Below are 17,100 nucleotides of genomic sequence, written 5' to 3'. Positions count from 1 at the left end.
CCGCAGAGAGAGATGTGTTGCAGAAGGCACTACCCTCGCCACAGGGTCTACAGACTGAGGCTCAGCTTCCTGGACCTCTCTGAGCAACAGTGCACACAGAGGCTCAGAGTCACTCGACATATAGTCGTGGACATCTGCAGCCTCCTTCATGCTGAGCTGCTCCCGGCTGGCTCAAGCACCACCTTCTTACCTGTCACTGTCAAAGTCACCACTGCCCTCAACAACTTCTCCTTCGCATCCTTCCAGGGTGCCACCGGGGACATCGCCGACGTCTCTCAGTCGTCTGCACAAAACAGCCCTGCAAATACACCTACACCCACTCTGCAGTGACACAATGATGGCATCAGTTGTGGGTCTTCATAGTGATCCTCAGAAAAGGGCATTATTGCACAAACCAGACAAGATTTGCAAAGACGTGACAGTAGTGGTGCCAATATAATAAGTGATGTGAGTTGATCAGAAATCAAATATAAGTAAAAACCATGACAAATCCTCAAACACCCTTGTGCATCCCCTTCATGCTCACGACAAGTTTGCCTTACGCTGCCTACTGCACATATGTGATGCATGCCCTGTGGCTGCAGCACAGGTAGTGGCAGGTTGAGTGAGACTGACCGTGAAAGAGATGCATGAGAGGGTGAGTATGAGATAGAGCCATGAGATTGTATGAGGATTGGGTTGAGTGGTAGTGGCGGGATGAGTACTGGTGAGGTGAGTAAGTACAGGTAAGATGAGGATGAGGTTTGAGTGGGTATGAGGGGTGATGTGACAGAGTAGTGTTGGCAGTGCAGAAGGAGATGTGGGGTGGGGGCGGTGATGTGGCAGACGGAGTGTAGGGGAATGAGTAAGTGTACTCACTTTGGCTGACCTACTTAGGTCATTGATGTGCCTCCTGTACCGTATGCAGGTGCGCAATATGTTGGTGGTGCAGGTGACCTCCTCTGCCACCTTGAGCCAGGCCTCCGTGGTGGTGGAGACATGCCACTTCCTCCCTTCCGCCGGGGAGAAGATCTCTGTCCTCCTTCCTCCTCCTCACCCCATCCAGTAAGACCTGGAGTGAGGCATCATTAAACCTGGGAGCAGCCTTTCCCCTGGGCTGTTCCATGCTGTAATTTTGCCTATTTTCTGCAGTATCAGTTAGTGGAGGACTGTCCCTTTAAATAGGGGTCCTCCAGCTGACTGCCTATGATGCGCCTGCGCAGTCCGACCGCTGCGCAGCTTTCCAGCGCGAAACCTGGAAGCCAAGGTAAGTACCTTCAATTAAGCTGCGATTGCGTGCGGAGCACCCCGAATTCACTGGGCGTGTTACCCACGTGCCCAGTCGACCCCCCCCCCCTGCTGCCAACCCGCCTCCCTCCTAATATCGGGCCCTAAATGTCTTCCATATAGTTTAATACAAGATGTGCAGTAAATAAAGCACATGAAAACCAAGCATTGTGTAAATCACCATTTCACCAACACAACTTTATACTATCAAATTGGTTGTGTTGGTAATTTTATCTGACTAGTAAAATTTTGAGAGCGTAGTGCATAAATTATTTTGGTACTGCTGTCTTTATTTTCTGGGAATCTGTTTTATAAGATGTTTTCTATAGAAAACAGCATGTGTTCAATTTAATCACTTTTTATTGCAGTGAATGATGTTTAAGAATTCAGATAAATTCCATAATACTGTACAAGGACATTGCTATGAGATGAGGAAATGGCCTTTTGGGAGCTTCCTGTAAACACTTGGTCAGTTCAATGTCTTTTAAAGGACCCTTTGTCTTCCTCCAGATGGCTCTGATCATAAACCTGATTTTTTTTCCTCTCATCCAACTGCGTTACCAGAAATTCCAACTTGCTATGTTTTTCAACAGTTTTTGTGTGTCACTTTTCATATTAAACCTGATATTTTGAAAGTCATAAAAATGTGATAATAGGTTAAAGCTGACATCAAAGAGGAGAATACATGGTAGTGCAATTCATTTGAATTCTTGATGAGTGACTGTGTAAACTATCTTTTGATCCATGATAAATGGAACCAAAAACCTACATTTTAAATGTCAAATTTGGGGAATCTATTATATGAGGGAACTTGATGGTGTGGTTAAGCTCAAAAGCCCATTCCAACACCCAGTCTACTTACTGGATCCATCTTTTTACATAAACATTTTCAGGAGGTATGGTAGTGTGGTGGTTATGTTACTGGATTGGTAATCCAGAGAGCATGAGTTTAAATCCCATCTGGAAGTAAAAAGCTTGTATCAGTACAAGTGACCACAAAGCTGTCAGATTGTCATTTAAAACCCAATTGTTCACTTGGGGAAGAAAACCTGCCTTACCGGGTCTAGTCTATATGTGACTCCAATCCCACACCAATGTGATTGACTCAGTTGCCCTCTGAAGTAGCCTAGGAAGCCACTCAGTTGTATCAAGATGTACAAGAATGTACATTCTGGAACTCGCTACCTAACAGCACTGTGGGAGCACTGTCACAACATGGACTGTAGTGTTTCAAGAAGATGACCCACCACCACCTTGGGGCAACTAGGGATGGGCAATAAATACCAGCATTGCCAGCAATGCTCACATCCTGAGAATTTTTTTTAAAGTTGCAATATTGATTGAAACTTATCTTGAAACAAAATTATTAATTGTTTACATAAAAGGTGCAACGAAGAGTCTTTAAAGATCTATTTTTAATATCCTTAAGTATTTTACTTTGGTAATGTATGGGAAAATATGCAATCTTGTCAAAACTAAATTGAACTGTTTACCTGCTACAGAGTAGTGAATTGTATGACACCTTGTAAAACTGTTTATACAAATAAAATACTTAATGGTTTCCTCACTTTCTTTACAGTGCAGATATACACATTTCAAACCACTGGAGACGTGCGTGAGTGAAAACCATGACTATCACTGGCATGATGCAATCAAACGCTTCTTTAAATGCCCATGTGGTAACAGAAAAATAGCATTAACAAGATTGCCAAAGAAAAGCTGCAGGTATGTTTGGTAGGCTGACAGTGACGATCAGGCAAACATGGAATCATTCTGAAACTATTGGCTCAAGATCTTGTTTCATTATAATTAGAGGCGGTTCAAAGGAATCTTTAATCAAATATTTAATAAGAAAGCAACCACCAGTAACAAAAGTAGTATAACTCCATTCTTTGTACTGAAACATTCAAACTCCGGATACAATCTGGCTTCCCCATGTCAATTCTGTTAGCTGTACTCTTGCCCTAACATTAGAACAGTCAAAGACAAGAAGTCATTTGTCCCACAGAAGCTCATCACTTTAGTATCTTAACTCTCCCAGCCCAGCATCCATTTTGAATACCCTTATTGTCTCTTTACTGACTTGCCTGACACATTATTCCAAACACGTATCGCCCTTTGAGTAAGGAAATTCTTCTTAGTATCTTATTCCCACCTATACTTACATATATGTATGTATCATATATACTCATCCAAATGTGCAAATTTCACCTCAATTGTGTGAAATATTGTTTTATAATGGCCTCATGATTTAGAGGAATAACTTTTGAATGAACATCATGTATCATGATGTGCCATTGACTGGAGATTTTGAGTTCCAAGATTGGCTGACACTTGCAATGCATTTTGTATTTTAAATATTGAGCTGAGACCCTTAACCCTGGTCCACCAGTTTTGAGGGAAGGGGAATTAACGTAGACTGCACTTCAGCATCCAGTGTAGTATGGAGATGTTCTTAGTTGCTACAGTGTGCACCCTTGAAGATTGTGAAAAGTTAGGAAGTAAGGATTTAAAACACTAGCCGATCAACACATTATCGTGTATATAACCTGCTTAGGTAGCTTTTACTTAGATTCATTCATCTCGTTGCATTTTTACTTTGAAATTGTATTTATATTTTTATTGCAGGTTTCAAATTAGGATAGAGTTAAATGGACTTTAATGTACAAGATTTAAAATTTCTGCTTGCCTCATCATAACAGTTGAGTATGTTGCCCAGATTTACAAAGGAATTGGAGAGTCCCATTGGGTTACTTGCTCTTGTTTTTCAGGAAAGAGAGATGGGATGTCCACTTGTGAAAATATAGAAATTTGAAACACTATTTAATGGAGAATGAGGGAGAAACATGTTCACTTTAAGAAATCTGCAGGCCAAGACAGCATAGAAATAGATCCTGTACACCAAAAGTTATGAGGGCTACAGGCTGGGAAGCATCTCACTTGATTGAGGCAAAATCTATGGTGTATCTCTGAACGTAAACTAGCTGGGAACTTGTATACTACCTGCTGGGAACTTGTGTACTGTATACGTAGAGACTTAGTGATGCATTTACGCTACAACTGTAGCATCTGTTCAAAGCAAAATAACAGTTATATTGTAAATGCAGCCTTAATCCAGAGTTAAAGTCAGACCTGATTATGAAGCAAAATGGAGTGAGAAGGAGACATTCTCGCCTCCTCTGCTCCAGAATCAGGTTTTGCCCTTACTCTAGTTTTACACAACACATGTTTAGTATTGGCATGAAGCAGAAACCACTTTGTGCTGACACTAACACGTAAACGTAAATGCACCCTTAATGCTGTAAGTATACTGCATCCATGCTGGAACAGTATTGGGAGCGTTATCACCTAGTAAGCTATATTGCCCCTCTCATAACACTATTGAATTGGGGGAAAGCAGAGTTTTGGTTGCCTATATCTAACTGCTGGTGAGGTTTTTTTGATGATGAACAGCTGACTATCCTGTTGGCTCTTTTAAAGGCAATCCAGTAAGCTGTCTGAAGTTTTTAAAAGTTGGCTTTCCACTGTTGCAATTGTAGTGCAGCCGTTGGTGATTGAAGCCATTTCTTCCACTGGGAGGAGTGAGGGTCACCCTCATGATCGGGAGACTCAAGGAAATTAAAAGTTAGTGACTTTCCAGATCAAGACTTTGGCAGCATGATCAGTTGCACCTTAGTCTCCTGACTTCCACTACTACTCCAGAGAAAACCTGCTTCTTATGGCCTCCAAAATAGGACTTCTTTAGGCCCAGAACCAATACTTATTCACAGCCTACATGTTAACTTAGTATTCCTAAACTCCTCCAGATGTACAATAAGTAGTTGAGCCATATGGGCCAGAAAGATCTTGAATTAAGGCGAGGGAAATTGACAATGGTTCCAGTTCCACGATAGCTATCAGTTGCTGGATGTCCCTATATATGGATATGGGGGAGAAGAGATGAATCAGGCTGGTCAAATAGTCTGCTGATACAAGTCTGGGCTCACCCATGAAGAATGGACACGGTAGTGAGTACTAGGGGATGAACAATGCCTGCACAACTATACCGCACCAAGGAGTCGATGGTTAATTAGAACATAAGAAATAGGAGCAGGCATAAGCCATATGGCCCCTCGAGCCTGCTCTGCCATTCAATAAGATCGGCTGATCTTCGACCTCAACTCCAATTTCCCGCCCGATCCCTATATCCCTTCATTCTCCTAGAGTCCAAAAATCTATCGATTTCAGCCTTGAATATACTCAATGACTGAGCATCCATAGCCCTCTATGGTAGAGAATTCCAAAGATTCACAACCCTCTGAGTGAAGAAATTTCTCCTCATCTCAGTCCTAAATGGCCAACTCCTTATCCTGAGACTATGCCCCCTAGTTCTAGACTCTCCAGCCAGGGGAAACTGCCTCTCAGCATCAATCCTGTCAAGCCCTTTCAGAATCTTATATGTTTCAATGAGATCACACCTCATTCTTCTAAACTCCAGAGAGTATAGACCTATTGTACTGAATCTCTCCTCGTAGGACAACCCCCTCATCCTAAGAATCAATCTAGTGAACCTTTGTTGCAATGCCTCTAAGGCAAGTATATCCTTCCTTAGGTAAGGAGACCAAAACTGTAGACAGTGCTCCAGGTGTGGTCTCACAAAGCCATGTACAACTGCTGCAGACTTCCATACTCTTGCAGTCCTACCCCCTTGCAATAAAGGCCAACATACTATTTGTCTTCCTAATTGCTTGCTGTAACTGCATGTTAACTTTCTGTGTTTTGTGTACATGGACACCCTAATCCCTCTGAACACAAACATTTAATAGTTTCTCACCATTTAAAAAATATTCTGTTTTCTATTCTTCCTACCAAAGTGAATAACCTCACATTTCCTCACATTATAGTCCATCTGCCACCTTCTTGCCCACTCACTTAACCTGTCTATATCCTTTTGCAGACTCTGTGTCCTCCTCACAGCTTACTTTCCCACCTAGCTTTGTATCGTCAGAAAAACTTGGATACATTACACTTAGTCCCATCGTCTAAGTCATTAATGTAGATTGTAAATAGCTGAGACCCCAGCACTGATCCTTGTAGCACCCCACTAGTTACAGCCTGCCAACCTGAAAATGACCCATTTATTCCTACTCTCTGTTTGTTGTCTGTTAACCAATCCTCTATCCATGCTAATGTATTACCCCCAACCCCACGAGCCCTTGCTTGTGTAACAATCTTTGGTGTGGCACCTTATCGAATGCCTTTTGAAAATCCAAATATACTAAATCCACTAGTTCCCCTTTATATCTACCCTGCTAGTTACATCCTCAAAAAACTAATAGATTTGTCAAAAACTATTTCCCTTTCATAAAAACATGTTGACTCTGCCGAATCATATTATGATTTTTTAAGTGCCCTGTCACCACATCCTTAACAATGGATTCCAGCATTTTGTCGACGACTGACGTCAGGCTAACTGACCTGTCATTCCCTGTTTTGTGTCTCCCTCCTTTGTTGAATAGCGTTGTTACATTTGGTACCTTCCAAACCACTGGGACCGTTCTAGAATCTAGGGAATTTTGGAAGATCACAACCAATGCATCCACTATCTCTGCATTCACCTCATTTAGAACTCCAGGTTGTAGGCCATCAGATCCAGGGGATTTTGTTGGCTTTTAGACCCATTAATTTCTCCAGTACTTTTTCTTTACTAATATTAGTTACTTTAAGTTCCTCACTCTCATTAGAGTGAGGAACTTTCTGGTATGTTTTTGTGTCTTCCAGTGTGAAGACAGATACAAAATATTTGTTTAACATCTCTGCCATTTCCTTATTCTCTATTACAATTTCTCCTATCTCAGCCTCGAAGGGACCCAGGTTTACTTTCGCCATTCTCTTCCTTTGTACATACTTGTAGAAGCTCTTAGTCTGTTTTTATATTTCTTGCTAGTTTACTCTCATATTCTATTTTCTCCTTTTATCAGTTTTTTGGTCATTCTTTGCTGGTTTTTAAAACTCTGCCAATCTTCAGGCTTATTACTGTTCTTGACAACATTATAAGCCTCTTCTTTTAATCTAATATTATCCTTAACTTCTTTAGTTAGCCACTGATAGATCACTTTCCCTGTGGAGTTTTTATTTCTTAATGGAATGTATATACTTTGAGAATTATGAAATATTTCTTTAAATGTTCGGCATTGCTTATCTACCGTCATATCTTTTAATCTAACTTCTCAATCAATCGTAGCCAACTCGCCCCTCATACCTATGTAATTGGTTTTGTCTAAGTTTAAGACTCTAGTTTCAGACTTAAGTACGTCACTCTCGAATTCAATGTTGAAATTCTATCATATTATGATCCTTCTTCCCCAGAGGATCCCTTACTATGAGATTACTAATTAACCCTGTCTCATTACATAAGACAAGATCTAAAATAGCCTGTTTCCTGGTTGGCTCCATGACATATTGTTCTAGGAAACTATCTCGATTGCATTCCGTGAACTCGTCCTCCAAACTACTTTTGCCAATTTGATTTAGTTTCAGCAGATGAAGGGAGAAAGTTGGTAGAAAAAGTAGCAGGAGAATGAATAACTTAGCTTATCAACGTTTACCCCCCTTTTTCCATTTTGTGACAGATAATTAAGATTTCTATATGCATAAAAATAACGATTTGGTTTTGTGGAGCCCATGTGTACGTAAATTGTATAAGCAAAAAGCCTTTTGTGTGCCAGAGCTTTATTTTTGTAGGCCTCAATGTTTTTACCACCATGTACAAGCTATAGCTCTGAGCAGCAAATTACTGGAGATATACCTGTTTTGACCATTGCCATCTTCTACATAACGTAATGTCATGGAACAAATGCATGTGCAGTCTGTTATTTTCAATAGTGTAACGTTAATGCAACACAATACATTCTAAGCATAAGTGGCGATTTTTGTAAAACTTGTTGATTTTTGTATTTGCAGCTTCATTTAAAAATGAACACAATACTGTTATAATTACATGAGATTTTGGAAAGCTCAGGGTTTTCACATTGAAATCTGAAATGCAAGTGTTTATGATTGCATTTCAAACGATTGGAATGACATAAGAAATTAGATGATTTTCTTACTAACATGACTACCACAATAGTAATTTCTTGTATTTCTTTTCAGCAACTGTGGCTTGTTTAAGTGGGAGAGAGATGGAATGTTGAAGGTGGGTTTATCTAAGATCCTAGTGTTTTGAATGCCTTGCTGCTTTGAATTGTGTTACACGATTAGTAATTTAGCATGTAATGTAGCAGATAATTCATCCTTTACAGAGTAAAAGAAGTCAAATACTAAACAATTACTTTCAAAGCAAACATTTTATTTATAATTAGATTTGTATGGGGACAGTGGCTTTCTCCTGTCGGGACTTAAATGGATCTAAACAGTTAAAAGAATGGATTAAAATTTGGTTTTGGATGTAATTTTAGGTAGGTTTATTTTCTTGATACTGTACTGGAGTGAGGTGGAGGGAGAGTGAAGTCTAACTATGGTCACTATCTTTAATACAAGTGATGGGTACGAAACAAGCTAAGCGATCAAAACTTCCTTCCTGATATGGGGTACCTAGCTCCCAGGTTGCGATCCAAGTTGTATGATATTAGCTACATTTTATCTGAGATATAAACATGTTCAAGGTTCCAGCAGTGAGCTGAATAACCTAATTTTTCAAGGAATGCAACTGCAGTAATGTGGTCAGAGCCTCATTAATGAGGTGATAAGATATGTTAATAACAGAGACACATGGGGATGCAAAATGTAATGCTGGGTGTCTCAAGTAGAGATTGAGGTTCAATCATACACGTTGACCCTCATCTGAATTCACGTCATGTAATCTTTAACAAATAAGATTACCCAGAACAAGAGGTTACCAAGATACTGTTTTAGTTAATATCATAACAGTTTCAAGTGGATCAGACAGATAAATCTGTGACAAAAAAAGATTTGACATTCCCAGTAGACATTACTGGACAAACAAATTTAAGTTTCCTGGCACCATTCCCTACTGGGGACCTTGGCCTTTTTCCTTCATAGGAAATGTCTGACCCATTTGTGGTTTGGTATATCAGGTTCCTTTATTTTGAAACCTGGTTATACTTTATTTACAAATACTGCTCTCTTAATGTCCATCGCACAGTTTATTCAGGATTGATACGTCAGTCACCTTTAGTAGGAAATTCTGTTACGGAATGTCCAGTGGTATCCGGATTCGTGAATGGTGTCTGGAATCTTAAACCATTTGTTTGTCCAGGAACACCCACCACAGACCTATGTCTGACCCATATGAAGCTGGTTTTGTATGACTGAAACCTATCTCACTTTTGACTCATCTCTGCTCACAGAGTGAATTTCATGCTTTGGTGGGGATCTACCTTGTGCTATTTGATTAGGGCACTCCTTGGACCAGTTGTAAGACATTTTTGCACAAGATTGCATAGGTTTCCCTCAGTCATTCTGCTGAAATTTTCTCTGCAATTATATTCTTCCTGTCTGAAGAGAAAATATCATTTTGTGGATGTTTAGGGTTTTCATATTCTGTATGGATGAGATGCCAATCTAGGTGAATCAGTTTGTTTTGCTTAGTGCCAAAATACTAGGTAAATTCATTATCAAGCTAAACGGATAGTATATTTTATGTTCTGCCTTTACTGGTCAGCAATCACCAAGTAGGGTCATTCTATGGACACTTATTGGTCCAATATGCAAAGGGTTTCTCTCAAGTCTGCAAGGCAGCTGCATGGATAATCTACATGAATTACAAAGAATCTTGACCCGACAAGTCAGAGCAAGTAATACTGTGCTCTAAACAGTCCTTAAAATTTAGTCATTGATTTTCCCACTTCCGTTTTCTGTACTATTTTAACATTGTTTTTTAGCAGGAGGTTGAGTGAGAGCAAATGTTAGAACTTCAAGTGAGGACGGTGAGAGGTTCTGGAGAAGTGCACTTTGGTTTTGAAATAGTGTAACTATCTTTGGGGTAGTCTTCTTTATTCTTTGGATAAGTTCAGTCTCCATTTACAAAGCTTTCCACATGCTCACATAAGAAAATAAGAAATAGGAGCAGGAGTCGGCCATTCGGCCCCTCGAGCCTGCTCCACCATTCAATAAGATCATGGCTGATCTTTGACCTCAACTCCACTTTCCCACTCGATCCCCATATCCCTTGATTCACTTAGAGTCCAAAAATCTATCGCTCTCACATGGTTATTGCAAAATGCTAGGTGGTTAAAAGGGCAGTGTTGGTGGTTTCTCTCTATTTGGATGATGCTCTGTTTTGGATTTGGAGATTAAACCATATCCAAAGCACGCCTACCTCAAACCTAGATGCTCTGTCTCAATCTAGTCTATTGTTGGCAACTAAACTGTTTCACACCAAAATTCACATCTTTTCCTGCAAACGCTCACACTTGCTTAATGGTGTACCAAATGCTGGAGGACAGTTTAAATGGCTAAATTTGCATATATATATATATATGCTGATATTTCTGAATTTTCTCTCTCTCTGTGTCTCTAGGAGAAGAAAGGCCCAAAAATAGGTGGAGAACTGCTGCTACCGAGAGGAGAAGAGCACGGCAAATTTTTAAATACTTCAAAATGATCCCTGATTGCAGGAAGTGTGTATAAAATGCCACACTTTTATATAGGCTATACCTGACTGAATAGATGGTGCTACCAGAGAACAGTTTTATTTTTTGGTGCTGATCACCCAGATGTAAAATTAGTGTAAAACTTTTTTTTAACCATGAATAAATATACCATTTTTCTAATTTCCTCATTTGATGTTGCAGCATATCAGGAAAATGGATAGGCAGGACAAAGGTATTTTTTTTAATCTTGTGTCTATATTTTTAAAAAAGGTTTGCCAGAATATAAACGGATCTCTGGATTTTCACCTAGTTTAGTGTGACTAACCCAGTAAATCCACAATGGAAGAATTACTCGCCAGTTACATAAAAAGGAATGTTGGAGTGAAGAGCCTACGGCTAAAATTCTGTCAGATCCAAGTTGTAACTAATTTGCACAACAGATTTTGTATTAGCTCTGTTTGCCTTCAGAGAGGTGGGTTGCGATTTCTGAGTAATTTGAGTAAATGTTTTTCCAGAATTTACTGGGTTTTTTTAAAATGCCTCTTGCAGTTCACCATATTTGCCAAAGCTGTTAACTTCGGCTCATTTTCTTCTGGCAAGTTCTAAAAGAATGGTTTCTAATTAAAGTAAAATCCTATTCAGATCTGTTAGTGGTAGAAATAGTGTATAACAATTCTACCACCAAGGATGTACAAGGCAATTTTGATTTTCATCAAACATTTAATGCCCCCAAAAGGGTAAAGCACAGCTTGTATTCCCTCTCGGCCTGATTTAGAACAATCAACGCTGTGCTTCCATCTCCCTCTTTTCTGACAACGCGACGTGCATGAAGGACTCATTACTACACACGATCCTTGATGGACATACAGGGTTGTAGATCAACAGGGCTGGATTTTTGAGGATGTGCTATCTTTAAAACATTTTTTTAATTAAAATGTAACAGACCTGAGGCTAAGTCTTGCAGGGCAGTTTCCTTAACACTCCAAAAGTATGTTTCGGGAGGTAACTGGTTTCTTCCTTTACATGTCTCATGACTTCCTTTGCTCTGCTTCTAGATGTCTGCCAAAGCGTCGCTAAAGCCAGCTGCTGGGAACTGTACAAAGCTGTCTTAGAATGACTCTCCCTCAAATTTTCACTTATTCCCTGTGGGATTGCCTGATCTGTATGTTACAATTCCGGCTTCTCAAAAACATTCCTTATTCATGCTCACAGCACAAGATACTCTCAATAGGCAGCCTGCACCATCTATAATCTGAAAGTTATAAACCTTGTGTGTAGAGCAAATTACTAACAATTACCCTTCTCAAGTTGCACAGTAGAAAGATCTTTGATGCTCCCCTAATTGCTCCAATCGGTAGGAAAACACCATGCTGCCAGACCATATTATTTCGACACTAACAAAGTTGTATTATTGTCAGATGCAAACTTATACCGAAGCAAAATAAGTCATCAGATAAAATAGCAATACAACATTTAACATAGAAAATGTCCCACGATTGTTCACATTGGAGAAAACTAATGCTGAATCGTTGTGGGAGAGTTAGGATCTTGGGGTATGCCGGGGGGAAGGAGGCATGTGGGGATGGGAGAAAGGCCATTGCTGAAGATGTGCCTACTGCATTGGAGTGAAACCAAGTGAGGGCAATCCAGTGGGAGGTGAACCATGAGGGAGAGTCGGTGAAGGAGGATGGCCAGGAGCAATAGCACGTCATAACTCTACTGATCATTCTCTCTCGATCATTTATTTTACATTAACAATTTTAATTATCCAATTATTTGAATCATAATTAGCAAAGTGGCAATTTAGAGTTAAAAATATTTTCTCGAAAAGAATTAGAAAGCAGACCAACCAGGTGGTATTGAAGGTGGAATAAAGATGACGATTGAATCGAGCTCCACTTATTAGGAACTCACCTCTGGAGTGAGTGGGTTAGAAAACATTAGAGGTGCAAATGTGAGCCCTGCCCTTTTGGAGTCATCATGAACAGCAGTGACCAGGAAAGTGCAGGCAATGATGGGCAGAGAAAATAGCTGCTGCTAGCCCCCTCTATACAGGGAGTGTGGTGGTCATATGCACAGGGCAGTTAGTGATTACAACAATTACTGCAGGAATTTGAAAAAAAAATTAATGCCAAAGCTGCAGTTTTATGCATACTCATAATTATTCTTAAAAGTAAAAATTATAGAGTTATACAGTCCCTAGCCTTGTATGCTATGGCATTTCAAGTGCTCATCCAAATGCTTCTTGAATGTTGTGAGGGTTCCTGCCTCCACAACCCTTTCAGGCAGTGAGTTCCAGACTCCAACCACCCTCTGGGTGAAAAAGTTCTTTCTCAAATCCCCTCTAAACCTCCCGCCTTTTACCTTGAATCTATGCCCCCTTGTTATAGAACCCTCAACGAAGGGAAAAAGCTCCTTAGTATCCATCCTATCTGTGCCCCTCATCATTCTGTACACCTCAATCATGTCCCCCCTCAGCCTCTTCTGCTCCAAGGAAAACAAACCCAATCTTCCCAGTCTCTCATCATTGCTGAAGCGCTCCAGCCCTGGTAACATCCTGGTGAATCTCCTCTGCACCCTCTCCAAAGCGATCACATCCTTCCTGTAGTGTGGCGACCAGAACTGCACACAGTACTCCAGCTGTGGCCGAACCAGTGTTTTATACAGCTCCATCATAACCTCCTTGCTCTTATATTCTATGCCTCGGCTAATAAAGGCAAGTATCCCATATGCCTTCTTTACCACCTTATCTACCTGTTCCGCCGCCTTCAGGGATCTGTGAACTTGCACACCAAGATCCCTCTGACCCTCTGTCTTGCCTAGGGTCCTCCCATTCATTGTGTATTCCCTTGCCTTGTTAGTCCCTCCAAAGTGCATCACCTCGCACTTTTCCAGGTTAAATTCCATTTGCCACTGTTCCGCCCATCTGGCCAACCCATCTATATCGTCCTGCAGACTGAGGCTATCCTCCTCGCTATTTACCACCCTACCAATTTTTGTATCATCAGCGAACTTACTGATCATACCTTTTACATTCATATCCAAGTCGTTAATGTAGACCACAAACAGCAAGGGACCCAGCACCGATCCCTGTGGTACCCCACTGGGCACAGGCTTCCAGTCACAGAAACAACCTTCGACCATCACCCTCTGCCTTCTGCCACTAAGCCAGTTTTGTATCCAAAGTGCCAAGGCACCCTGGATTCCATGGGCTCGTACCTTCTTGACCAGTCTCCTGTGCGGGACTTTATCGAAGGCCTTACTGAAATCCATGTATACCACATCCACTGCGTTACCCTCATCCACACGCCTAGTCACCCCCTCAAAAAATTCAATCAAATTAGTCAGACATGATCTTCCCTTGACAAAGCCATGTTGACTATCCCTGATTAATCCTTGCTTCTCCAAGTGGAGACTAATTTTGTCCTTCAGAATTTTTTCCAATAATTTTCCTACCACTGATGTTAGGCTCACTGGCCTGTAGTTCCCCGGTTTTTCCCTACTCCCCTTCTTGAATAATGGTACTACATTAGCGGTTCTCCAGTCCTCTGGCACATCCCCTGTGGCCAGAGAGGTTCTGAATATATGTGTTAGAGCCCCCGCAATCTCCTCCTTTGCCTCACACAGTAGCCTGGGATACATTTCGTCCGGGCCTGGGGATTTATCCATTTTTAGGCCTGCTAAAACCGCCAATACCTCCTCCCGCTCGATGTTAATATGTTCGAGTATATCACAGTCCCCCTGCCGTATTTCTATGTCTACATTGTCCTTCTCCATAGTGAAAACAGATGCAAAAAATTCATTTAGAACCCCTCCTACATCTGCCGGCTCCACACACAGATTGCCATTTTTGTCCCTAATGGGCCCTATTTTTTCCCTAGTTATCCTCTTACCCTTAATATACTTATAAAACATCTTAGGATTTTCCTTTATTTTGCTCGCCAGTGTTATTTCATGGCCCCTCCTTGATCTCCTAATTTCTTTTTTAAGTATCCCCCTGCACTTTTTGTACTCCTCTCGGGCTTCCTCCGTCTTTAGCCTTTTGTATCTGCCAAAAGCCCTCCTTTTTTTCCTAATCCATTCTCGTATATCCCCTGACATCCAAGGTTCCCTGGAGTTCTTGGAACCACCCTTGACCTTTACGGGAACATGTTGCCATTGTATGGTCTCAATCTCCCTTCTGAAAGACTCCCATTGCTCCGATGCGGATTTTCCTACAAGCAGCTGATCCCAGTCCATTTTGGCCAGATCCTGCCTTATCCTATTAAAATCGGCCTTCCCCCAATTTAGAACCTTTATTTCCGGCCCCTCCCTGTCCTTTTCCATGACCACCTTAAATCTCACCGAATTATGGTCACTGTCACCAAAGTGCTCACCTACTATGTCCACAATAGTCTGGGATTTTCTTCACAAAACTACTGAGTACCTTTTTGAGAGGGTGTTGGAGGAATTTGGCCAGTCGGACTTGGGCAGCTCCGTTCTTTAGTCACTACCTTTGCTGTCCTATTGGAATAACCATGCTGCACTGTAACAACTGGCTTAAAAAAAAACTCCAGAGCCACTTTTTGAAGAAGCTCTGTGTTGTCCCTCCGGTTTATCGAAAAATGGCAGTCACATCTCATTCCTGTATTACAGACTTGCCAAAATATTTTATTTTTCAATTGGAACATACAGTATGGGAGTGCTATGGTTGGACCAGTTGTGTGTTGATCTACATTCTATTATTTAAAATGAATGATTAAGTCCAGTCAATCTTAAAATCATGCAGTTTTTAAAAAGTATTGTATGATGGTGTTTTGCTTGGTAGACTAGTAACACAGGAGAAATGTTCTTCAGTTAAAACCTTTTAAGCAACACCTGATTGCCGACTGTAATGGTCCCTCGTGCAGCAAGTTCTGAGTTTCTAGTGGGCATAAGGTCACAGTGTAAATCTGTACCTCATTTGGTCGTAATTAGCAGTCTCAAACCACAGGATGGTTGATATGGGAAGTGGAAAAAATATCACACTGAAGCAGTGGAGGTGCTCTTCTGAAGTTGGGGCTGAAACACATTATTGGGGCAGAGTAGAGGAGCTTTATAACTGTCTCATACCTGACCTTGGAACGCTTGACACTGATGCTGGGCGCCCAAAATGGAAAGTGCTCAATTCCCAGTACAAAAGTTCTTTTAAAAAAGTATTTTGAGTACTGAGTAGCCATGTCCTCAGTTTTGTGTTCTTTGAGGTTTTCAGGAAGAGTTTATTAATGTTAAGCAGAATATTTAGTTTGGCTGGAATATTATTAATAACTGAGTCCAGTATAGACTGGGTTATGTAGCGTTTCCTGCAGCAGCATTCCTTTGTTGAACACAACATGTTTTCTATTTCTGAAGGATACACAGAATTGTGCTTAGAAAGGCTATCTGGAAATGGATTCGACATTTTAAAGTTTTATTTATCTATGCACTCTTCAGTCAAACAAGTTCCAGTAACTCTTCAGTCAAACTTGTTGACAAATTTGCTGTGAGTTTTAAAATCCAAGATCATTTTGGCTATATTGCCGACAGCTTCTATCTACGTTTGCTCAGATCTTGTAAGATTTCTTGCTTTGCTTCTGCACTTATTTAAATTTGTTCTTTTGAAACAGATGTTTCAGCAGATGTTTTTAGTGGAGAGTTTAGTTCAAATGTACAACAGGGGAAGTAAAGTTCAAATGGTAAAAACAATCTTTTTTCCAACCCGAAGAGGCTTTAGCATCCAGGTGTTTAAGATAATTCAAGGATTTGATAGGGTAGATAGAAAGAAACAGTTTCCTCTGGTGGGGGAGTCCGGATCAAGGGGGCATAACCTTAAAATTAGAGCTAGGCCATTCAGGGGTAATGTCAGGAAGCACTTCTTCACACAAAGGGTAGTGGAAATCTGGAACACTTCCAAAAAGCTGTTGAGGCTAGGTCAATTGATAATTTCAAAACTGAGATTGATAGGTAAGGGTGTTAAGGAATTAAGGCAGGTAAATAGAGTTAAGATATGTATCAGCCATGATCTAATTGAATGGCAGAACAGGCTCAAGGGACTGAATGGCCTACTCCTGTTCCAATGTTCCTAGTTTGATATTCAGTCTTTACCAAACATGTTGGAGTCTCTTGAAAATGTAGCTTGAAGTTTGCAACATAATTATTTGATTTATAAAACTAAACTTGTGTAAACTGACATTTTTAATTCTAACTAATTCCCAGATTTGATCCTGTGCTCACTCAGCTGATC

General features: G+C 40.6%; 1 protein-coding gene across 1 annotated transcript in view; it reads left to right on the top strand.

Moving 5' to 3' along the window:
- Nucleotides 1-11,039, top strand: part of mcm10 (minichromosome maintenance 10 replication initiation factor) — a 67,334-nt gene extending 56,295 nt beyond the window's left edge. Inside the window, exons 18-20 of the mRNA XM_068005383.1 lie at nucleotides 2,846-2,991; nucleotides 8,398-8,440; nucleotides 10,787-11,039. Coding sequence (XP_067861484.1) covers nucleotides 2,846-2,991; nucleotides 8,398-8,440; nucleotides 10,787-10,870 — 273 coding nt within the window. The 3' untranslated portion in view covers nucleotides 10,871-11,039. The remainder of the gene's footprint in view (nucleotides 1-2,845; nucleotides 2,992-8,397; nucleotides 8,441-10,786) is intronic.
- The last annotated feature ends 6,061 nt before the right edge of the window (nucleotides 11,040-17,100 follow it).

The sequence above is a fragment of the Heptranchias perlo genome, chromosome 24, assembly GCF_035084215.1.
Source record: "Heptranchias perlo isolate sHepPer1 chromosome 24, sHepPer1.hap1, whole genome shotgun sequence".
NCBI classification, from domain to species: domain Eukaryota; kingdom Metazoa; phylum Chordata; class Chondrichthyes; order Hexanchiformes; family Hexanchidae; genus Heptranchias; species Heptranchias perlo.
This window is presented reverse-complemented; position numbering and strand designations above follow the sequence as displayed.